Source organism: Mixophyes fleayi, chromosome 11, assembly GCF_038048845.1.
Source record: "Mixophyes fleayi isolate aMixFle1 chromosome 11, aMixFle1.hap1, whole genome shotgun sequence".
Taxonomy (NCBI): Eukaryota; Metazoa; Chordata; class Amphibia; order Anura; family Limnodynastidae; genus Mixophyes; species Mixophyes fleayi.
The window spans coordinates 62,595,652-62,620,847 of NC_134412.1; the positions used below are offsets into that span (position 1 = coordinate 62,595,652).

Genomic DNA, 25,196 nt, shown 5'->3' on the forward strand with positions numbered 1-25,196 from the left:
CCTGAAATAATAAATGTAAAAAAGTTGTGAGAAAAAACAGCAGACATGGTTGATATGGTTAAACATATTTATGCTTATAATCTGAGGGTCATTTTCTGACTTTACACTAGTTGTGAACCTGGATAAAAGTTACCATATTGACGTTAATAGGTTTACCGCTGCGTTACTCCAGGGGGGATAGAATTCCCCCCGTAGAGCCATTAAGGCACAATACTGAGCGCAACATGCAATTGTTTTAGACTGCATATAACTCGGCTCTGCATACCCCGAAGTCTGACAAAGAACGGATCTCAAGATACGTGTGGTGATGACTACGGGTGTAGGTTTACTCTGCTCTACTAGACCAGACACTGCAGGACACGTACAATACCTATATGGAATATAAAATCTCAAAAGAACACATAGAAAATAATATATATTCAATTAATGTTACCTGTCAATAATATAGTAATTTCTGATTATACATGGAAATTTAAAAAAAATGTGTTTTTTTTTCTTGAAAAACATTTATTATGGTGTACTTAATGTCTACCATATATAACAGACAGTTTAACAGTTGTTCCTGATTGAAAACACATGGTATAGCATGGATATATGTGACTGACATAACTAGGAGTCAGCACTTAGACTAGACCTCTAGCTGGTGCAAGAGGTACGGCAGTAAACCAGCGTACTTCTGTGTGCGCCCGAGTCTGACTTGGATGTGGCTGCACAGGGACACCCTTACTATACATTACCTACTTGCATCTACCCCTTCCCACCTGGTTCCCTCCCCGAAATCGTAGGCTCTAGTAAGTGTCGTTTGTGCTTGAAGAGGACTTGAACGTGGCTGCGTTCTGTTGCGTATCGTCCAGTTCTGAGCATGCACAGAGTGATTTTGCAGACTATACACACAAAGGGCCTCATTTAAAGTTGGCCGCAATGTGCGTCTAAGACGTTCATGCAGGAGTGGGAGTGTGCCACAACTTGGTAGGGTATTACGAGTGGCATGCAACCCCAGTTGCATCCCACTCGTAATACCCTACTGAGCTGCAACCAGTTCCCGCAACTTGCTAACTACTTGCGCCACCTAATTCCGACACACTTTTTCAGTCTTTTTGACGTGTATTCGGTCTGCGTCTTGTTCTGTCTAGGGTTGTTTTTGAGGGTAGACGCCCATAGTATCTAAATTATTCACGGTCACGCCTACATAACTCTGTGTTCCGCCCTTTCCCTCGTACTGAGACGCAAACTATCGCAAGTGTACTCTGCGTCTGAAAAGCAGATGGAACTGATGCTTACTGCGCATGCGCGTCAGTGGAAATGCGCACAATGCACCTGAAACGGACATTGCGTCCGACTCTAAATGAGGCCCATAATCGTCAGATACGTTTCTTTAATGACTCAGGCCCATATAGCGCATACATTATTTATCATTGCACATGCAGAATAAGTCAGGTCCAGAAATCGCTGCCCTACCAATCGTACAGTCTATGTATTTGGTATCCAAACACAAACAGGCCAAGTGATGAGTCCAACATCATAAGGTGCTGGAATTCCAGTGGGGGGCTCAAGCACATCTCTGTGTCAGGCAGTTTCTCTTAATGCTGAGCTACACCATCTGCCAGGGTGAATTGGTATTCCCCGACCGCTACTGTACAAAGGGGTTAATTGGAAGGTCTGCATCCTGCACACATTGATTTGCACTTCGCCTGATAAATGTTATCTTCAGTAATTGCTGCATGGCAGCTCAATTTCTGAAATCCAGCCAATGCCTGGAGAGGAGGCCTGGTTAATGAAAGCCCTGTAAACAGTGTCTGCAGTGTGTAAGAGACACAGATGGACTATTCTTCCCTCAGAGCTGGGACACATGTAAACAGTCAGCTGCACTGTCAGCAGAGCCTATTTGTTAGTGTTAGCATATGCTTGATGGCTGTCACTACGGTCATGCCGTGACTGCTGCCATTTGCAAGTATAATATATCTTCCTGGTTCAGGAACAGGGTTTACACACCACCTTGCCATTGTGTAGTAGTGAGTGGTGAAGGTATAATAATGTTAAAAAAAACCTGATTGATTTATGTACCTGTAAAACCATGTCACAATCTTTCCACTGTTGAGTTAATTTGGCATATTGTTAACACTATGTAACATTTGTCTGTGGATAAGTACTGTTTTACTCATCAGATATATAAATATAGTGGCTTGTAGATTAACAAGGCTTTCTGTGGAGAATAACACCTTTGACAACTTTTAAAATCACCTCTAGGAAGACGGGTGCCTCACTCATGTGTGGGACTGGCTACGTAGACTTTAGGCCCCTATTTACCAAAATGCAATGTTACGTATGATTTCTCATCACTATTTATCAACAAAATATTGCCAGGGCAGCAGAGCCATACTGATACTGGTTATCTTCACTGTGCCAGTCTCAGAGGATATGCCAATGCGTGAACCAGCTACCCGTCTCGCACATGCCCAGTGGATGTGAAAGCCCAGATATTGGCTGTCAGTCCCACTAATAAAAATAAATAAAATTAAATATTTTAAAACCATTCATCATTGGAGCAATGCTGTATTCAGTCATCAGCGGCAGTAATGACTTGATTGATGTATAGGGCGAACCAATCAAAACCCTTGTCAGTGAAAACGGCCATAGGGCGTTTTACCCCTCGATTTGACCTTTAATGTCCTGCCATCCCTGTCTTCACTAAACCTGGTTATAGTATGTATTTTATTGCATCTTAAATCTTCACTGTCAGGAAATAATAACTTATGGAGCCATGATAATAACAATAGTTCATGTAAATTGCATTTAGTAAACAGAATAAGGAAGAAGTGTTTCTGTGCAGTTGGCCAATAATAAAAAATATGGACTGTAACAAATGCTATTGTCTAAATCGGCTTGTATACATGCAGCCTTGTAGAACATCTTATTGTATAATTATGGCTTGTGTAGCGAGTGCTCTGACCATGTCCAGGTGGTGAGTGGCAGGTATTACTGCTGGTGTAGCCAGCTGCCAGGCTCTCCTGAATGTGAGTGTGGGGTAGTCAATAAGCTAAGGCACCCCTATATGTAATGAAGCAGGGGCTGCTGGGTGACCGAGGATTAACCCTTACATGTCTGTCTTGCACAGTGGCTGCTGTGTACTTGATTAACAGTTTGGATATTTAAAGTACGTTGTCATCTAACAAATAAAAAAAGCTTTAAACTAATTAGCCACTGGCATAAAAGTTATGATTTTTTTTAAAAATATGTATTTATTGAGTTTTTATTTTTGCAAAAGAATGTGGGGGGGGGGGTAGATGGAGGGGATACAAAAACGAAGAGGGTGGCGGGATATGGGTTCACAAAGTTACACATTTTTAATGATAGTTAAGCACATTGAAACGGATTGGCAAAGCATGCTGGGACTTGTAGTTTCAGAACACCTGGAGTGTCACAGGTTAGCCAACACTGGACTAGATGAAGACATGTGAGCACTATTTTCTGGAAAGAATTAAGCAGCTGCTGAAGAATACAATTCATAGTATGAATAATGTTGAATAAAGAAGAGCAGAAAAGAAGTCATATAATAAAATATAGAATGGAGGCCTTCTAATTCATAAATGTTGTATGTGGCTGTATAATATGTGCAATAGATACCAAATATAGTTAATCAATAGTCCTGGTGTAGCGATTAGATGCAAGGCACACAACAAATGTTACCATAGAATATAATTCAAGGCACTCTGAATCTAATGTAAGAGTCAAACTCAGGTGTAAAATATGAAAGACAGTTTAATAAACAACATAAATAGTTTAAAATATCCATCAAGATAAAATTGTTAACAAAATTCTTAATTTCTTTGCCTACTCCATTGTCTGAATGCATTGAATTGTGCTCTATGACCGCATTTGTCTGCCTTGTTTCAAGCTTATACACCAGGAGTGTGCCAAGTGTTCTCGGCCCTCTGTTCTCGGCCCTCTTCTTTTTTCGCTCTATACCTCCTCCCTTGGTGCTCTCATCTCCTCCTTCGGTCTTCAGTATCACCTTTATGCTGACGACATCCAACTCTACATCTCCTCGTCCGATCTCTCCCCCCTCCCTTCTCTCTCGTGTTTCCGACTGCCTCTCGGCCATCTCCTCCTGGATGTCTTCGCGCTTTCTTAAAATTAACATCTCTAAAACTGAAATAATTGTCTTTCCTCCCCCCAGGCTCCCCTTCCACTATGACCTCTCTATCACTGTCAACAACACCTCCATCTCCTCTGTCACCCAACTTCGCTGCCTGGGTGTTACCTTCGACTCCTCTCTCCTTTACCCCCCATATTCAATCCCTTGCCCAAGCCTGTCGCTTTCAACTTCGCAACATTGCCCGCATCCGGCCTTTTTTCTCTCAGGATGCCACCAAAACTATCATCCACGCTCTCATTAGCTCATGCCTCGACTACTGCAACCTCCTCCTCACCAGCCTCCCCCTCTCCCGCCTCGCCCCCCTCCGCTCTATTCTGAACGCGGCTGCCAGACTCATCTTCCTCTCTAGCTGCTCCTCCTCCGCTTCCCCTCTCTGCCTTACCCTACACTGGCTCCCCATCCCCTACAGAATCATCTTCAAACTTCTGACCACCACATACAAGGCACTCTCCCAGTCTACTGCCCCCTACATCTCCAACCTCCTCTCCATTCACACTCCTGCCCGCTCCCTGCGCTCGACCAATGACCGTCGCCTCTCCTCCTGTCTGATTACCTCTTCCCACTCCAGAATCCAAGACTTCTCCCGGGCAGCCCCCCTTCACTGGAATGACCTCCCTCGCTCCGTCCGTCTCTCTCCCACTCTAAGCTCCTTCAAACGGGCACTAAAAACCCACCTGTTCCTCAAAGCCTACCACCCTTCCACCTAACCTGCTCTCCCCTCCCTCCTCCCGTCCCCTCTTCTCTCCTTTACATCAACTGGCCCCTTTTGTACCTGAGTTTTGTTCACCCTCCCTTAGGATGTAAGCTCATTTGAGCAGGGCCCTCTTCCCTCCTGTGTCCTTACCTACTCTTCTGCTCCGTCTTTTCTGCACTAGCCTGCTTGGAGCTGCTGAATTGTTGGTATTTTTGTTTACTGCTCAGTAATGTTTTACCCTGTACTGTCTATCGTCTGTGCATTGTACGGCGCTGCGGAACTCTTGTGGCGCCTAACAAATAAAGGATAATAATAAAAGTGGTCTGGACCAACAGCCCAAAGTGCCATACGTTTTTTTATATCACAATGAGTCTATCATTAGTGTGTTCTTTACTCAGTTTCCTATATTCCTACCATGCCTAATCAGCCTTTCCCACAGCCTTGAAATCTTTAGACGCTCTCTGAAAAACCATCTCTTTATTTAGAGCTTTCCTTCTCCCCGGATGATACCACAAACACTAATGCACCCTCACAAGTGTCCCAATCTCTACTCTGATCTACACTCGGTCCTCTTGTTTCAGCTGTGCCCTCTTCCACTTAGAATGTAAGCTCTCTAATGAGCAGGGTCCTTCATACCCTTTGTTTTCATGTCTGCATTTATTTTGTCTAACTTATATGTCTCTGTTTTATGTATGTATTTTTGTCCCTACTGTATGGAGCTCCGGAACACTGTGGCACCTTACAAATCTATGATAATAATAGTACCAATATCCATCTCCTTTCGACACTATGACAGATGTCACATGATTCTCTTTGTTATGACAAACCAATGCTAAAATAACGTCACTGATAAAGTTTATCGAGTAAGAAAGAAACAAATATAAATAGAGCCCATTTGTACCATGTGCACTTAAAATATAGGTCACATGTAAGTCCCTTCTACCTACTTTTACAGTTTTCCATGGTTACCCATAAATTCTAATGACCGATACGAACATACAAAGGCCTACTTACACACTGCTTAGGAATTGCCATGGTAAGGATATTGCACATTTGATGAACATGGTGGAGGTTAACCAATCAGAAGGCTGGAAGTTAGACTTGAATTTGCACCTTCAGGTTTTTAGCTTATTCTCTATAAAAGAGAGTAAGCTAAAAACCTTATTTTTATTTCAAGTACGATAAAGATAAATATAAGTAAAGGAACTTATTAAAGCAAGCAGTCATATTAAAGCTCATCTGTGTATGTATAGCTCAGAGTAAGTCACCAGTGGCACTGACCGAGCCTGTATGTGAAGTACAAAGACAAGTAATCTGTTTGGGGCTGATTGTGGCTTCCTGTTATTCTGTTAGGGCATTCATTGCCATGTGGCTGGGAATGTATTATATCCAACTGACTCAGCATCCAAGATTATATAGAGTTCATCTACACAGCGGATCTGATCTAGCAAAAAGCAGGGATTTGTCCTGTCAGGACAATCGTTAGAGTTCTCTGACTGCTATTTTCAGTGATATGTCCTTGTGGTTTTTAACAAACCTCACATTATTTAAGCATTAAGAAGGGGATATTGATTTGACATAATGTAACATATTTTTCTTACATCTAGTAAGCTAACCTAAATGTGTAATCTATCCATGATACAATGTAAATTATGTTAACGAGACAGCATTGGTACACGATGACAGCAAATTCTTTAAAATAGCTTTAGTTGCTAATTTATATCTTCATACTTAATTTGCACGTTATGTTAAGAACCACTTGGCATTAATTCTAACTATTTTTTATGAAATACTGGTAACAGTATAATCTCATGATATTTGGTAGATTTCATAGATAAATGTTGTTTCTCTTAAGAAGAGATGCTCAAACTGTCCGCATATCGTTTATCAAACCGGTCCAAGGATTCAGTGCTACATTTTGCACATTTATTCCTTTATAGTTGGTAAGGAAAAAGCAAAAACCCTAGTAGCTGTAAAAATGTATAATTTCCAAGTGTTTTGATGTAAATCTTTTTATTACCACCTAGTTTATAATATTTACATAGGATTATGTACACTTAATATGTTTGTTTTGTGCATATATCATGTCATATATTTCCTTATAAAATTGTATTGTTTGTATTACAGCAACAGCTACAGGCTTATGTTGCCTGGGTGAATTCCCAATTAAAAAAGAAGGCCGGGGTTATTCCAGTACAAGACCTACGTCTGGACCTACGAGACGGTGTGGTGCTATGTCATCTGATAGAAATAGTAGGTAAGTACAGAGAATTATATGTGTCGTGAGTAACGTCGCTAGGTGAACCTAGGCGGTCACCTAGAGCGCCAATAGCTAGGCGTAAAACACTGAGTGAGTGACATCATATCACTCATCCGGTGTTCTTAATGTCTCCGCTCTGGCTTCACACAGAACAGTGGGGGATAACACGGCAGAGAAGCAGCCAGAAGGTTCATAATGTCAGTGATGGACTGGGGAAGTGGCGCTGGGCTGGGATGTCACTGCTCCACACTCCTGGACTGAAGGAAGCAGAAGATGCTGCCCCCCCGTCTGCCAAATTAAGAATCAGTGGGGGTGTTTATGCTGCCTCGGAATGTGGAACGCCACCTAGGGCACCCACAGAGCTTCCTCCAGGCCTGACTGGGTGTAAAGGTTACTGTGTCATAATTATAAGTACCGAATCATGATAGTTCAGTCTGCATTAGTAGTTTTAGCACAGACAAAGGTCACTTGTATGAGGTTATCCCCAAATGTAGATGTGTTTCGGCTGTTTCTATCATTAGAAGATCTTCCCGGACAGTCACAGCCTTTGCGTCTTGACTGTCTTTTTTTTTATTAGAATTGAGACAATTTATACACGTGGATTATTTAATCCATTATAATGTGCTGGCAACAGAGACATCAGTGAGGCCTTTTTATTATCCAGACATACAGGGCCGGTGCTAGGGTTTTTGGCGCCCTAGGCAAAATTTCAACACCCCCCCCCCTTCCTGCCCCGCCGCCGCCCCCCCCCCTCCCCTCCCAATAAATAAATAAATAAATAAATGATTACATTTTATTTACCTGGTCTGTAGATGCAGGGGGGCTCTTCAAACCTCTTTTCTTTTCTTCACTTCTCTTCTCTTCTCTTCACTTCTCTTCTCTGTCCTATGGCTGCTCCTCGCCTTCACACAGGAGGCGGAGCGATGCATGCTGGGAGGGGAGGGGAGGGGGAAAGAACTTTATTCACACTGTCTGTCACTGACAGACAGTGTGATAATACAGCAGGCGCCCGGGCGCATCTGAATAAATACACACTGACGGCGGACGTTGGAAAAAGCACCTCTCTCCCACTTCTCTCCGCTGACTAGATTTTTAAATCTAGTCAGCGGTAGCGGCGCCCTGCAGGTCCCGGCGCCCTAGGCAACTGCCTAAGGTTGCCTAATGGGAGCACCGGGCCTGCAGACATATATATAGCACCAGAAAACTCTGCAACATTTGGGAACAATCACAGTAATATAACAAGAATAGGTATTAACAGACAAGCTTACAATCTATAGGAAATCTATAGGAAAATAAGAGTTTGCTAGAGGAGGTGCCACATATTGCCTATTAGTATCGCCAGATTGCAAATGTGACAAAGTGCTAAGTGGGTTAAATGGTTCTATAAATACATTCAGAGAAAAAGTCCTATTTGACATAATAACGTCTATATCTCTGCACTTCTTGTCACTAAGCAGTCAGGAAATGCCTTTATCTTCCTACATGCTCAATTCCTGCGCTGATACATATCTATGTGCCATTAGTCTTTTAATGTGAATTTCATTCTACACTAAATTGTACAAGTTTTTAAAACTAATCTGGTTTCATTTTTCAGAAAATATTAATCTTGCAATTCCATTGAAATCCTTTATGTAAAAATACTATCTAACTATGGGCAGGTGTACAGCTGTCTATTCCCATTCAGCTTTCTGAATATATACAATCTCTTCAGATGTTACAGAGCAGCATAGCTGTTGTAGTAATATAGCCTATTGTACAGTATTATCAGTAAGCACATTTCTGGGTAATAGATGAGGATACGACAGGAATATTTATCATCCAAGAATGTTTTGCTCTTCATTTCGCCTCTTTCAGATTCCTTCCAAACCACCCAATTTCTCATCTTCTTTCTTGTGATTTCCTGAGGACTGAGCATGTCCTCTAACCTGTAGGGTAATGTTAGGTTGTGTAGAGAATTTAGACTTTAAGTTCCACGGGGGACAGAGACTGATGTGAATGATTAATGATTTAAAACTGTGTAATATGTGGTATAATATGCTGGCACTATATAAATATAGGTAGTTAATAATAATAAGTCAGAAAGCCACAGTGTGCCGGATGCATGACGTTTTCTGTCTGCCATGGCATTGCTGCAGCTCTCCCCACCGGATTGACATTTGTATTACCTAGCAGGTGAAGTAGCTTTGTTGGCTAATGCTCCAGAGCCAGTGGCAGAAGTAACATGGGTGCAGGCGGTGCGGGCTCCATGAGGCCCCGAGGAGAAGAAGAGGGGCCTCTACACCACCCCCGAGCTTATAGCCCTATTTTGAGAGGCCTGTGAGCCAGCTGCACATGCTCAGATGAAGCTCCTCTTTCCTATATTCAGTGCAGAACGGGGACCTCAGAGGTTACATCTGCATCGCCGGGCCCCTACCCAGACTTTGCTGTGGGGCCCGACAATGCAGAGATCTGCACCTGTCTAAGAATCTTCTTTCTGGTCCCTTGTAGTCACATAAGTTCAGCTTTAAACACTTTTGAAACATTTTCAGATAATATTTTCCACTCTTTCCTAAATTAATTAACCACTGTATTTAGCCAACTACCCATGTATTCTCAATAGGAGATAATGATTTGATCTGGTTGTACCCCCCATAATTTGAGCAGAGTCTCTGCTTGATATATAAATAACTATATATTAATATAGATGTATAACCACAGCTGGACTACATTTTATAAGTTAGCTATTTTTGTATCATTTATATGTTGTATATTTATAGTGCTGTGAAACTTATGAGGATGTCACATCAAAACTTGAATATTTGCACATGATTCCACAATGAGTGGACCGTATTGTTTTCTTGCCACTGAATCTAGCTTATTTACTGAGAGTAATAACCTGGGGATGCAGCAATTATTATGGACCTGACATCTGCTGCGCTGTAGCGGTAGAAATATATGTTCATCACTTTGACCTATGTCTTGCAAGGTTAATGTTTTACCCTTTGATGCTTTCAATGTAATAACGTTTATACTGGGTTTTTTTTTCCTCTTCTGCAGCTGGCGAGAAGCTCAGCGGGATTCATCTGCAGCCAAGCTGCACACAGGAAATGAAGGACAATGTGGATAAAGTTATGCAGTTTGTGGCATCAAAAAAGATCCGCATGCATCAAACGTCAGCCAAAGGTCAGTAGTTGTGTGTACTCTGCAAGGCTCCATCCAAGGTATACACAAGCAATGGCTCTGGGAATTTTACAAACCGTCTTTGCAATGAACAATTTGTACTCGCTGACTTCTAGATCTGAAAGAAAATTGCTTAATCGTAATTGTTCACTCTGCTCACACACATAGCAATACAATTGTTTTCAACTACTGGCCAAATTTTCAAACCCATATTTCTGAAAGATATTTGTGATTAAGGTCTTTCATGTGCCTGAATCATGCGTTGTTTGGACACACCTTTGCATTTAAAATACTTCTCTTCAAAGTGGTCAATTCTGAAAATCTTTAAAACTCGGGATTAGTCCTGAAAATTAGAGAAAGTAGTTATCTTTGCTTGCAGAACTCATATAGGGTCTGATTCATGAAGAAACATGAATTACTCTGTACATGGCCAAAACTGGACCATGCGCCAAAAAACACAGAAATGCCCAATTCATCTTCTAACGCAAAGGACCCTTACTACAGCCTCAGATTTCATGGGCGGAAAGGGGAGGGGAATGGGCATATGCTTGTAGTAAGAGTGTGCCAAGCTCGAGCGCACATAGCAGCACCTGATTCAAAGTTTTGGCATCTCAAAGGTATGTGATTTATAGTCGTAACACTTGCACCAGTTACAGTTCTGGTGTAAGTGCCGATTACTAGTGATGCCGGCTGTGCATGCATGATAGAACATGTGTTTGTAATCAGGAGCAACTGTAAAAATTTATTTTATGTACCGGAGACATTTTATGTATTTTATGGACGGCAGGGGCGGGAATAAATTAAAAACACCCAAAAACTTATTTTTTAATGCTTTGTATTTAATGACTATGGGCCTGATTCATTAAGGATCTTAAATGAAGAGGATTCTTATTTCAGTCTCCTGGACAAAACTATGTTACAATGCAAGGGGTGCAAACTAGTTTTCTGTTTTGCACATAAGTTAAATACTGACTGTTTTTCCATGTAGCACACAAATAGTTGATAGCTTATTTGTACACTGAAATTTAAAGTTGATATTTGTGTGCTACATGAAAAAACAGTCAGTATTTAACTTATGTGCAAAACAGAAAACTCGTTTGCATTGTGACACATATGCATTGGAGGTACCCTGCAGTGTCTTGTCTGTTAGAGCAAAACGGACATAGACCTGTATTCATAAACAGACGTATCTTCAGATTTGCTCCTTGTTGAATACGGATGTGCGTGTACTCGATGTTCGTTCGTTTTTTTTTTTGTTTTTTTTTAAAAAAACGCATATTATGTTCGTTTTGCGTTTGTTAATGAATCAGGCCTATAACCCACAACCAGCCTCAATTATGTCATCCATTAGCTTTGACCCTAATAGTATTGAAAAGTAGAGTTTATTGACCCCTAGAGCATAGATGCCTGCTGTTGGCTGGTCATCATGGGTTATATAGTCCAGTAAAAACTACAGCGATCACTTCATCAATCATCATCAACATTTATTTATATAGCGCCAGCAGATTCCGTAGCGCTTTACAATTGGGAACAAACATTAATAAGACAATACTGGGTAATACAGACAGACAGAGAGGCCAGAGAACCCTGCTCGCAAGCTTACAATCTATGGGACAATGGGAGTTTGAAACACAAGGGCATGTGCTACATCATATTGCACAATTGACCAGCTAGAATGCAGACATAAAAGTATTGAGTGGGCTGGGTGTGTGGCAATGTTGGTCAGAGGGTTGTTGTCTTGCGTTAGCTGTGTAGAGGGTGGTAATAGGGTAATCTAGGGAAAATAAGATGGTGGTTGAGGAGTATAATAACCTTGTCTGAAGAGGTGGGTTTTCAGTGAACGCTTAAAGGTTTGAAGACTAGAGGAAAGTCTTACTGTGCGAGAGAGGGAATTCCACAAATTGGGTGCAGCCCGGAAAAAATCTTGTAACCGAAAATGGGAGGATGTGATGAGAGTTTAGGTATTATAATTTTTTGCTTCTATTTGTTTAAGTTTGATATTTTTGCAGTTATATTTTGCCCACAATTTCCTTATGCCCCGTCATAACCCTAAGAACTGTATAATGTTGTGATTAAAACCTTTGTAGGGAAATAATGAATTACAGCTCTGACCTAATTAATGCAATATTATTGTTTGAGACCGGTTGTGTCATTTACATCTGCAGCCTCAATAGAACATCTTTTAGCTTTGGATTTAAAATGTTGATAATTCTAATGATGACAATGGAAGAGTCACACATACAGTAAACTTACAATTCTAAAACACCCGAATAAAATGAAAATCCTTTAAACCAGATTTTTGTAACTTTTTGTTATTTTCTGATTAGAAGGTCTTTTTATAGAACATAACATGACAGATAATCATAATATGAGCTAATGACAAGATTGTTCCACACAAGACATCTGCTGTATGATTTCAGTGCCCAGACAATGCTGGAATATTCCCCATATCTGAGATCCATATATGGAGGAGTTCTGTAGGCAGTATATATATCATACAACCTCTATGTCCAATCCAGGTCTAACATATATGCTGAGAACAATACAATGAGCAGTATTTTGATTATGTTGTTATTGAATATATAGAAAAAGTAAATAATATCTTTTTAACTGATTATTTTTGGCTTTTGTGCAGAGATTTTTACATTGAACTTATGCTCACAATGATATTCCTTGTGATATGCGATGCTGTTTTGTAGAGGTTGATTGTGTTTTTGTATTGTTACAGATATAGTTGATGGGAACCTTAAATCCATTATGAGACTGATCCTTACCCTGGCAGCCCACTTTAAGCCGGTCTCTGGGCGATCCACCAATCACAGTGCGCTAGGCGTGTCAGGAAAGAGCCAATCCCTTTATTCTGACAATCACAGGCCTCACTCCACCACAGCAATGGCGCAGGGTGCTGCCGCTGCTCTCGCTGACGTTCGCCAAGACATGTCTCGATCAGGACGGGAAGTTTTCCGCTATGGGCAAAGGTAAATCCATTAAACCCATCTCTCCCTCTACCCATAACATGTTTTTATATGTGTTCTTGTTTGCCATGTTTCTGACCCTATGAAATCTAATAAAAGATATTTGTAAAACAAAACAAAAATATTTATCAGTTGTGTTACACAAATTTACAGAGCTATATTGTGTCTGTAAGTATCAACAACACTATTTAGCATTTTTAAAGCAGAACATGCATGCGGTTAAACTAAATCAATATACACCTTTATGTGTAATCCAGGGTTCACAAAAAATCACATCAGTTAAATCACTAAAGGTTTTACAGTATTAATAAATTAAGATTTAATATGAGATGATCTAATAAAATGAGATTATGTAATAAACTAGGATAAAATAAGAAATCAAGAAAAGCTAAATTGCTATAGCAATAAGTTGTCCTACTGACATGAATAAACCGGTTTCATAAGTGATTAAGTCAGTTCTCAGAATGTCAGAACCAGCTTCTTCTGACAACTTGCAACTTACGGATGTAGTAGTGGGAGGCTCACTTATACCATGAGTGGGAGTGTCGGCATATTAGACACAAGGCCAAGCTGCTCCTCGTGCCTCCTGTCAGCAGTTGCTCTACTCTTTCCCCCGAGCTGATTAATCCCCTTCACTGCAAAAATTGTATGAGTGGCCTATTCACTGACCACTACTGTTTCTAACCACCTCCGTTACACATGAACGTATTATACATTGCTAGGGATCATTACTAATAAGAAAAAATAAAGATTTGCTAATTATTTTGAAAACCAATAAATAGAAATTCAGCTACAGGGAGAGACCATACCTGCAACTTTCCCTTCTATCGCTACAAACCAGAAGTGTATCACATTTATTTAATTTAAAAACAAAACACCAAGAAAGACAACAAAAACAATAACCAAGAGTATAAAATAGTATAAACTAACTTAAGGTCTCACAAAATAGAAGGCAGTGAACATTTTAAGTTAATACAGTTAAAATACAAGAATAATATAATATAATCATTCAGTGTCGGACTGGGGCATGAAGGACCCACCGGGGGACTGCAACGCTAGGGGCCCACCAGAGGGGGTGTGGCCAACCATCAAAGAGGCAGGAGCAGACACTAGAGGGGGAGTGGTCAGCCCACAGAGGACAGCTAGCACCATAGAGTAGTATATAAAGAATGCAGTGTGTATATAAAGAGTGGAAGGGGTTGTTTCACCTTGCGCTCAAGTATATTGATAAGTAGTATCTAGTTAGAATCAGAGATTGGGGGGTGTTTCGTGGATGGTATATTGACACGGGGTGGTGCATAAAGTGTGCGCTAGTAATTGTATTAGGAACTAGTGGTTGATGGTAAATGTTGTAATGTTACACAGTCGGCAGATATTGAGAAACAGAGGGTAGTGGTGTGAGAGACCGTGCCTGTGAGTAGGGGGCAAATGAGTGATTGAGCAGAAATATGTAAAAATTTGCAGAAATGAGCAGATATAAGCAGAAATAATGTCTCTGAAGTCTTCAACTCCTCTTCTTTGAGAGCTTGAATTGTGCAGGCAAGACAGTCTTCAGAGTAGTGTTGTGTAGAGAAATCATACAGATGTGACAATCGTATGGATCTGGTAATGTTATGAGGGTAACAATCATATGCAATTACCTTCAAGCAGTAGTGAGTGCGCTCCAAACTACCGTTATGGTTGGTGCTCCGGATCTTGTGCGTGGTCTTGTTGTGGTCAGCGGTTAGCGGACGTGATGTTGATTCGTCTGGCAAATTAAATGTAATGGGACTGGCTCAGAAGACTACCTTTTTTCACCGCCAGCCTCAGTTTGTAAAACTCTGACACTTCCTCCCCCTTGGAACGCAAGCCTGCGTGTCAAAAGCCGAACTTCCGGTTTTTGCTAAGAGGCACAGCCGTGTACTCGTGCTGCTGTGTAACAGTAAAAAGTATAATGCTGTCGCATTTGGGCTCTCTGCAGCTGGCTTGGCACTCGGAACAACTGATTAGGTGGGGGCGTGGCTTACCAGCGTCGGGGCCTACCGGTGGATAGACCGGCTTCCCGGCAGGCCAGTCCGACGCTGTAAATCATTAATATGGTGGCAAACCATGTGCTACAAACTAATGTTACACGAAATGCACATTCACTGTGTAGGTTGCTATCCAAGTTCTTACAGGTGTAGCAAGTATTACACTGATATACAACATGACACAGCTTCATTCATGCAATGCTCATTAACTGTTAAAGGAAACATCACCTAAAAGGGCGGAATCCAATTGTGCACGTAGTCCGTTGGAGCCTGGTGTGCGTCTGCAGTGTTTTAGCACTGTAACATCCCATGGCGTCTCATCTAGGCTCCAACAGGACTTCACCTACAATAGTGTGTTTTCCAAAGCTTAATACTGAAATTCCCACCAACAAATTGTTCTGCCACCAGATAGATCCTTGACCGAATCGTACTACGCATATCACATGAGTCTGAGACATATGTGTGTAGTGTGCTTTGGGACTCAGATTGCTGTGTTCACATCACAGTTTAAATGAATGAATTTGCAGCTTAGGGACCTCTGTCCATTATACTGTCACCCAGCTATAGTCAGCCGAGTGGCAACATTGCTATTCCTGGGAACCCTATCTTGTTAATTACAGGGGAGTTGGGATGAGCTCTAGCAGTTTTGAGCACAGGGCTGGTAACCTCTGGGTGGGGGGCTTGGGCAGCCCCCCTCCTGATAGCGACACCACCACTGTGCTGAGTGACCTGGGGCTGGATTTCACTAGTCACTGGATTCAGGAGCAGACCTACGTATGCCACCAAATTGCTGGGGAGAGGTGTAAATATGAAAGCAAAAGCAGAATGTGCAGAAAATGCAGAGGTGGAAAAAACATTCAAGTATTTTATTTTTATACAAATATAAATCTAAAATATGAAGTACAAAGACCATTAAAATTAAAAACAGTGATAAGTTTGAAGTATGCAATTGTTTTGCTGAAAGAAAAAATTCTCCATATGGATCTACCATCATGACAATCTTTAACCTTTAATTTATACTGAATTGGGCTGATGTAGAGTTGAACGTAATTAATGGCCCAAAAATGCTCACACACAAAAAAAAAGAAGAAAAAAGCAGATTTCAGCCCATATGCTGAGTCGGCGCATCTAAAATTGCCTCCAGCTCAGCATTCAGTAAATATACACCATGTTTGTGGCATGTGTACTTACACCCACATACACATAAACAGATCCAGATCGTAAGCACAATTATAGCTTTGTAAACATTTGTCTTCATAGGGAAAACTTTTTTGCTATTTGTAACATATAATACAGCAGATATAACCTTCCTTCTCGCGTATGAATGAAAGTAAGATTTATTTATTTTTAAATACACACAAAATCCTATAATATGTGCATGATCAGTGAGGAAAGTATCCATTGTGTGAAGCCGCATCAGTGTCAGCCAATCAGAAGCGGTTAGCTAGTGCTATTGATCTCACCATCATCAGCTATTATCAGCAGCATATCTATGCACCAGCAATTCAGCAAACACGCCCTTAGGCTGGGTACACACTACAGGCTTTTCAGCCGACTATTGGGTCAATGACTCGAGTGTGTATACTTAAACGATGAACGATAGTTGTTCCAAAGTACCGATCGTCGTTTCACTTGGTTGTTCAGCAGAACTATAAATCTTGTTCCAATGTCGCTCCAATCCTGCAGTGTGTATGCACTCATGATCAGGATCTTCATAGAGTTTACAGAGTCATGGTCTTTTCAGTTTGATGGTTATGACAGATGATGAGCACAGATCTGAAGGTAACTGTTGTAAAACAGTGTTTACGCATGAATCGGCATGGTGATCGGGACTTTTTTCAGTCATTTGTGCAGTCATTATAGATAACACATTGGCTGGAAAATTGTGTAGTGTGTACCCAGTGTGTACCCAGACTTACTGTACTTGGGCAATGTTAGAACGCCCCTTCCTTCTTCTATACCGCCTCTCCAGGCACTAGCGTGTGTTGGTGCCAAAATCATGCAAGCCTACATCAGTGGCGGATTCAGTTGCAGTACAAGTTCTTTAAATTTAGGTCCAAGACGCTGATCAAAACGGGTGGAGGGGGCGGGGCCAATTGCGGGTGGTTGGGGTTTTCCTGGGGCAGCCAATCAGAATGAAGGATGGGCGTGGTTATGCATAATCACCCCCACCCCCTTTTAAATTACTTCTAGGTCTGCCGCTGGTCTACATAGGTGTATATATGGGCTTTCACTTTCTGGGCATGTACAGAGCTATTTCACACAAGATACGATAAGTGGCACACGTCTCATCCCTTTATCTATATCTTAGGTAACTTTATTAACACCATATAGACAGTTCAATAATATTGAACTAGAAGAGAATGGAGTAGCCAATGACAGCATTACAGGTAGAATGAGACTAGTATAGTATAGGTGAAGTCGGTATGATGTAAATAAGAGATAATGTTTAGGAGTATGGAATAGGATGGGACTAATTCAGAAAGGCAGGATACACCAATGATAGAATAAGTAAGACATGTTAGTGTTATCCAATGTGTCTGTTTTACAACCGTACATCCAGTGTGGGTTGAAGAAAGACATCTGTAATGATTGACACCTAAGGGATGAGCATCGTACACACCATGTTGCAGTTCTCATAAACTTCAAACAGAAATCACCAAACTGACCAGAACAATGCTCATACATCCCATAATTCTTATAGGGTGCTAATTGCAGTGAGGCAGGGAAACCTAACTAATGATGTCAGGTGCTAGGCACAATAAGCCGGAATCCTATTAATCCTATTAATGTAAGGTTTCAGAGTCTATCCGGAGGTGATAAGCAGACACAGGCGTACCCGGCATGTATACCAGACCATTTACCAATATCTACTCTACTGGGTGTACGGATAAGGATCGATGGTGCTTTCACCTGCAATTAGCTTTGTTGATACTGTGTATTCCATTACGTACTATTCGGTGCTCAGTATTTTATTTACTTCTCAATATAACAAAAAAATCATTAAAAACAATTGCAAAAATCCATTAGGGTATAAACAATGTGTACTCCTGGTGAGCTATTGGTTTTGTTATAATTCACATTGACATGAGTGCTCTGGGAGAGCTGATATGCTTAGCCAGAGTATGTGTTTTACTATAGCAACCAGGCATCAGCTTCTCCTAGGCATCGCTTCTTCCTGTCTAACTGCTGTGTTACTTTGTTCTCTGGGAGATAATATGAAATATTTATTGGCGTCATCATTGCTAGGTTGCATGTGTATTTGTATGTGTACATTGGTGGGGTGAAATTGTCATTGTTACTCTGATCAATTTGCTACATAAAGGCAATAGACAGCAAAGATAAAAAGGAGTCCTGTCTATGGGGGGACTTGTCTCCTGCGGAGGGCTGGCAGAGTGGATAGGAGGACGACTACTCCCAAGGCACCTCTTTTTACAGATGAGGACTGACAATAGGAGAAGGCTCGGGCTTCTTACAATGCAGCATTAAGTGTGGGTCAGCAGTGCACAAACATTAAGGGGTAGTTCTATCAAATCTTCTAAAAAGGAAAGGTAGAGATGTTGCCTATAGCAACCAATCAGATTCTAGCTCTCATTTATCAAGTACATTCTAGGAAATAAAACTAGAATTGATTGGTTGCTATGGGCAACGCCTTCACTTTTCCTTTTTAGAATGTTTGATAGCTAGACCCCTATGGGTCAATTACTACTATTACCCAAAGGTGCAGATCTGCACTAAACCATACCAAGATCTCAGACATTTGCCTTCATTGTCAAACTTGCACAGAACAGATGAAAGCTAATTGCAGAATTCAGTTTAATACTAAGGGGGGTATTCAATTGTTAGCGAGTTTGTAATTTCGAGCGAGATAAGTCTTCTTTTTTTTTTTTTTTTTTTCTTATTTTCGAGCGCGGAAACTTCTCCCGCAATTCTAATCTTTTTTTTACCGAAACGGTCTTATCGCACTCCAACCGTTTGTTAATGTTAAAGTATAGGCTGGATGCGAACGCTCAGCGGAAAAAGCTATTCAATTGTTTAACGCTGTGGGTGAAACAGGCAAATCTGCTGTTTCATCTCGCACCTCCTTGGTCTGCTCAAAGAAAAAAAAAAAATTTTAACTTAAGAAAAATCTAAATTAAACTGAAAAAATAGGTGTAAAAGTTCATTAAAATAACCTAAAAACTGAAAAGTACTATTTTTTTTTTAAAAAAATAACAGTGTAATAATTAAAAAAAATCAAAGTTCCCCCTTTAAAAAAATCCATTAGTGGTGTATGTATTTAAACTTTATTTTTTTTTTTTTAGAGGGGAATGGGGGGGTGGTTGTGCCTGACCTCAGTCAGCTCTCATCAAAATTGTGAAAAGTAGCATGTTATTTATTTATTTTTTAAAACCAAAAGCGTTTGCTCCCCACTCTATACTTTAGTCATAACCCTAGTGCTGGCAGGCTATTGCTGTGTGTGTTTAAATCTTTGAAAAAATTTGCGTAGGGTTCCCCCTATTTTCATTGAACCAGCACTAGGCAAACCAGACACTATAGCAGGGGGGGGAAACGCAGTTTGGGTCCCACGGCCATAATGACTAAACACCCACAGACTGTTCAGCGCTGGCCTGGATTCCCTAGGGAGTGCGGTCCGCTGAAAAATGTAAGCGGGCCACCCCCCTAGGGACACCCAGCCCAGTGCCGATAGCACTAGGGTTCTTCCTACTACGCCTGGGCTGTGGGTAGTAGGGTAATAAATGGGGATTTTGTATGAAAAAAAACAAAAAAAAATTTTTGACTTGGGGAACTACATGTCCCAGCCAGCCATGTTGGCCTAAATAGTGTGGGCATGCTGCTACTTGTCTAACTACAAGCCCCAGCGTACCCATGGCACCCAGGGCATGTTTGCACTTGTAGAACCACAAGTGCCAACATGCTCTTACACCCACGGCTGGCTGTGATCTGTAGTTCCACAAAGCAAAATGTTAAATAAAAGCACAACACCCTCATTCCAACCACAAATCTTTATTAAAAATAATAAAAACCCAAGAAATGCAGTAAACACCCTCATGTACACCATAGATTTTTATTAAAAACAAAAAAGTAGCACTTGAAAATAAAAAATAAAAAAAAAAGACTTAACTCGCTCAAAATTACAAACTCGCTAACAATTGAATACCCCCCTAAAAGTTAATTGCTGGTGTATTGTATAGCAGTTATTAGTGAAATTCCAGAAACCTTTGGATAGGCGCAAATTAGCAAATTAAAAACAGGCAGTGATCAGATCATTGCGCTGGTATTGTAGAAATAAACATTTGCAACAATTACGTACTGTAACTGTGAAATAATATGTTTTACAGGCAAAGAATGCCCAGGCAGTCAATCCAGGCATTCTATACATAGTTCTATAGTTCCACGCATTCTATACATAGTTCTATAGTTCCAGGCATTCTATATATAGTTCTATAGTTCTACACATTCTATACATAGTTCTATAGTTCCAGGCATTCTATATATAGTTCTATAGTTCTACGCATTCTATACATAGTTAAATAGTGAAAATGAACATGTTTGGACACTACTAGATTGCTAAAAGCTGATTGGTTGCCTTAGGTTTCAGCACTAATTTTTTTCTACAGTGTTAAGTGAGGCCCATTCTGACACTACTGATGTCCTGTAAAAAGTCACAAACATAAAATCTGACAAGCTCACAATATCACATTTACTAATTTTTAATAACATATTACTATGGATTATTACATTAACCTTGTAGAGTTTTACATATAGGGGGGAATTGAATGAACCGTGATGTGTCCCCAGAACAGTCCATGGACATACATTGTCTCTGAGTCTTTTTCTGAAATCTCTGCTCCTTTTTCCTCGCGTCCCATAGAGATGCGAGGAGAAAATGAGAGGAGATTCTGTACCGTATTGGCCGGTAATGTAGGAAGCCGGACATCAAGGCGATGTCTAGCGGCACCTAGCAGCCAATTGAATTCCCCCCATAATATTGAGATTATTTACATGAGTAACTAATAACATGCTCCAATGTATTTCTGTTCAGGACCGGCAGTGTGGATGAAGAGATTGGAAACCCATACTGGAGTGTGCGGGCGATGGTGAAGCAATATGAAGGTCATCAAGGCAGCAGCTCTCCGTCTGAGTCATCAGGGTAGGCTGCTGTTCCTACAGTGATATATGTCATAGATGTGAAATCTAAGTTACAAGTATGCTGTTATCATACTAGAAGGCACACGTTACATTGTACTAGTCTATTGCCTTGTGATAGACAGAAATGACCATCTCATTTAAATTTGCTGATTTTTGTAGTATATTGTACTCTTGATGTCTTCACTTTCACTCTGGTGCATTACAGGAGCGAAGTAGACTCATTATTAAACATATCATGTCCTATGGGCCTGTTTATACTGATATTAGACCTAGATGTGTCTGTCATATGATGGTTTTTATATTGCAGGTTTTCTTAACTTTTAGAGATTATACTTAGACTAAACATTTAAATTGCGTTCTCTCACACGTTTGTATTTGTATTTAGCAAATGTAGATTTGCTTTTTGAGCACATAACTGCACTAGCAACATTTAAAATAATGTACCCAGATTGCAGAAATTGGATCTGTAGTAATGTTAATATATGGATGATGGGGACAGTAGATGTCTCAGCAGTCTGTGACATTATCAATGCACTGTAGGCAGGTCACAGACATCCGAGGTTACACAACATTTCTGTAATAACATACATTATCCCTTATAGTAGACAGGTTTTCCTAATGAACGCTGATGTGATGACATCGTAACGCACCAGTTATAAGCTCAGTGTATATACAGGTATTATTTACAGGACCGTATACATATATTAACATCACTTATGTATTTTAATGAGAATAATGTTAAATTAATCTTAGTTGTCACTGAGGAGGTCTGTGACCACGTAACCACGCAGAGGTTTATAGTTTTGGAATTACAACATGTTGGACGGTGTTGCATTTTTGCTTCACAGTGACATCATCACCCTCCAAATATATGGCTATATTTTAAAACTCACCTGTTGTTCAAAGCCTACCAACCATCCACTTAACCCTAACCTTGTTGCTCCTTCGCTAACCTCCTTCTCTCATTCTCCCCTCTCTCCCCTAGCCCCACCTTTCTCTCCCTTACTTTATTGGCTCCCTCTTGTGCCTATTTGTTCACCCTCCCTTGGGGTGTGAGCTCGTATGAGCAGGGCCCCTCTCCCCTCCTGTCTCCATACCTGTTCTTGTGCTCCGTCTTCACCCATATGTCTGCCCGAAGTTTCTGAAGTACTGGTACTTTGTGTTTATTGCTCTGTACTATGTCTCCCTGTATAGTCTCCTGTTTGTACTATGTACGGCGCTGCAGAAACCTTGTGGCGCCTAACAAATAAATGATAATAATAATAATTTTACAGGAGTTTTACATAAATTCATGCCACCTGTGTATTGTAGTTCTGTATAACATGACATAGTCCGGGTTGTGTTCTAGAGGTGTGTGATACATAGATACATAGATGACACACTTTAATGTAATTCCTTAGTTGTCTTGAAATACCGCTAAACACAAATTAGTATTCATCTAATGGAATACACTAGTCTTTCCTTTGTTGCAAAGTTGGTTGTTGAAGAAAGAGCAGTTAGCTATGGGATTATTATTGTTGTTCACTATTCTATGCTGAGAAGAGACTTAAATTGAATGGTTTGATTTCTTTATATAATTATAATTACATTAATATTAATAACAGGAATGAATGTCCCCCAGGCAGCCTTGGGCACAGTGCTTCTGCTGCTCTGAATACTGTGTGTGTCTGTACATGTGTGTGTGCATGATGTGTCTGTATGTGTGTGTGTGTATATATGTATGTATATATATATATATATCTATATATATATTTATATACACATACACACACACATATATATATATATATATATATATATATATATATATATATATATGTGTGTGTGTATGTGTATATAAATATATATATATATATATATATATATATGTGTGTGTGTGTGTATGTGTATATAAATATATATATATATATATATATATATATATATATATATATATATATATACATAGGGTTTATTTTAACCTTTATTGTCCTTTTACTATTCGCTAAAAATTAAAGAAAGATCAAGAATTCAGGCAAACATACAAATTAATGAGTCTTATTGTCTGAAGTACATAATGTAATAAAAACAGTGATATGTTGTGACCTTTCTCACACCACTTGTACTTAGCTGTACTTATATATCAGGAACCTCTTTGCTTAAAACAAGTAAAATGATTTGTTTGTTTGTGATCTGATGTTGTAAGACAGGTTATACGTGATTCTCCGTTTAAGCTATGATAAATATGAAGATATTAGAAGCCATAACTGAAAGTAAGTACTTGTCACAACATACTTGTTCCAAACATAACACATTCCACTTTGAATATTTCACATTTTCTCTGAACAGTAAATACACATTTTATAATGGAGTCGGGGTGCATTAGAATGTTGTGAATTTAGACATATATATATACTCATTTGGCTGTAATTACATAAATTAAAAGACTAATTACGTAATACAGTATGCCAAATAGCTTCCGTCTGTTGTGAGTAACGGGATAATCGTCTGATCCTCTGCTCGGGTTGAGGGACCAGATGTATGTCCAATTTGGCTACACGTCTGCACAAGCTGTCTTACTGCAGTTTCCTGCAGTCCCAAATGGCTTGTGATAGGACCCAGAAAGATATTGAACGGGCTAGGCGTTGTTATGTATAGTATAGCTGGTTGTCTAAAACTCTAGTGTAGACATTTGTAATAAACATTGTTTCAAAGGGAAGGCATCTTACAATGTTCTTGTACTGTTTGTTATCATCTTGTAGAATATGCTTGTTGTATGTACAAAGTCTTATTTGTGCTGGGATATTATAGGCAAGGACCAGTGCCATAAAATGTATTTCTTGTTTTATTGCAGTTGAAATGTAACTGTTTGGGGGTTCATGTTGTTTTGGGGTTCATGTAGATTTGAATGCAAGTGGGTTTTTGTTGACAATGGCTTGGTACACACTACAGAAATTTCCGACCAATGTGTTATCTACAACCATTTTACTAACGACTGGAAAATCAGCAGGCCGATTCATGTGTATACACTATACAAGATTTACCCTCAGATCTGTGCTCTTCATCTGTCATAACCAAAAAGATTGTGACTCTGTAAACTCTATGGAGGTCCAGATCGTGAGTGACACACTGCAGGATTGGAGGGATGTTGTTCTATAGCTGAACAGGATTTATAGTTCTACTGAATAATCAAAACAAACGATGGTCTGTGCTTTGGAACAACTTTTGTTCATCGTCTGAGTGTACACACTAATGCGATATTGGGCTGAACAGTCATTTATCGAGTGATTGGCCGGATAAGTTGGCTGAAAACACTGTAGTGTGTACCCAGCCTTAGGTTGGTCTTACAGTTATTACCCTGTAGGTGGCACGGTGGAGGGAAGCGTTGTGTAAGAATAGGGCAAGTACAGTAAAGGCGTGTTTATGTACACGCTGTCTATGTAGTGGTTGACACAGCCCCAGATACGCCAGTCATATCTGTTGCGGGTGCTCGACCCGTGGTGCAAGATTTTGATAGTGTTTTACAAAAAATAAGAAATAAATAATTAAATACAAAAAAAAAACATCCTCCAAAAAGAGCTACTAACACTAGCGCTCAGTAGACTGGTAGAGGCAAAATCTAGGGGCAAATAAAGTTAGGGTCTCCCTAGAAAAGCTTGGGGTCCCCCTTCCCCCCTGTCATAATGTCCGCACAGAATGGGGTCCCCTGTCATAATGTGCACCAGCCCTAGCCCGTTCAGCATGGAGCTGAATTCCCTAGAGGAATTGGGCCCAAAAAAATATTGCCCCTCCCCCCTAGGAATAAACAACC

At 40.3% G+C, this 25,196-nt stretch overlaps 1 protein-coding gene across 4 annotated transcripts in view; it reads left to right on the forward strand.

Annotated features, from left to right (window-relative positions):
• Positions 1-25,196, forward strand: part of DIXDC1 (DIX domain containing 1) — a 122,319-nt gene that overhangs the window by 42,580 nt on the left and 54,543 nt on the right. For 3 of the 4 annotated variants that reach the window (XM_075190989.1, XM_075190988.1, XM_075190990.1), the window contains 4 exons: positions 6,978-7,107; positions 10,147-10,272; positions 12,998-13,247; positions 21,300-21,407. In XM_075190989.1, coding sequence (XP_075047090.1) covers positions 6,978-7,107; positions 10,147-10,272; positions 12,998-13,247; positions 21,300-21,407 — 614 coding nt within the window. Of the gene's footprint in view, positions 1-6,977; positions 7,108-10,146; positions 10,273-12,997; positions 13,248-21,299; positions 21,408-25,196 lie in introns of those variants that run through there. The other variant, XM_075190991.1, reaches the window with a different exon arrangement.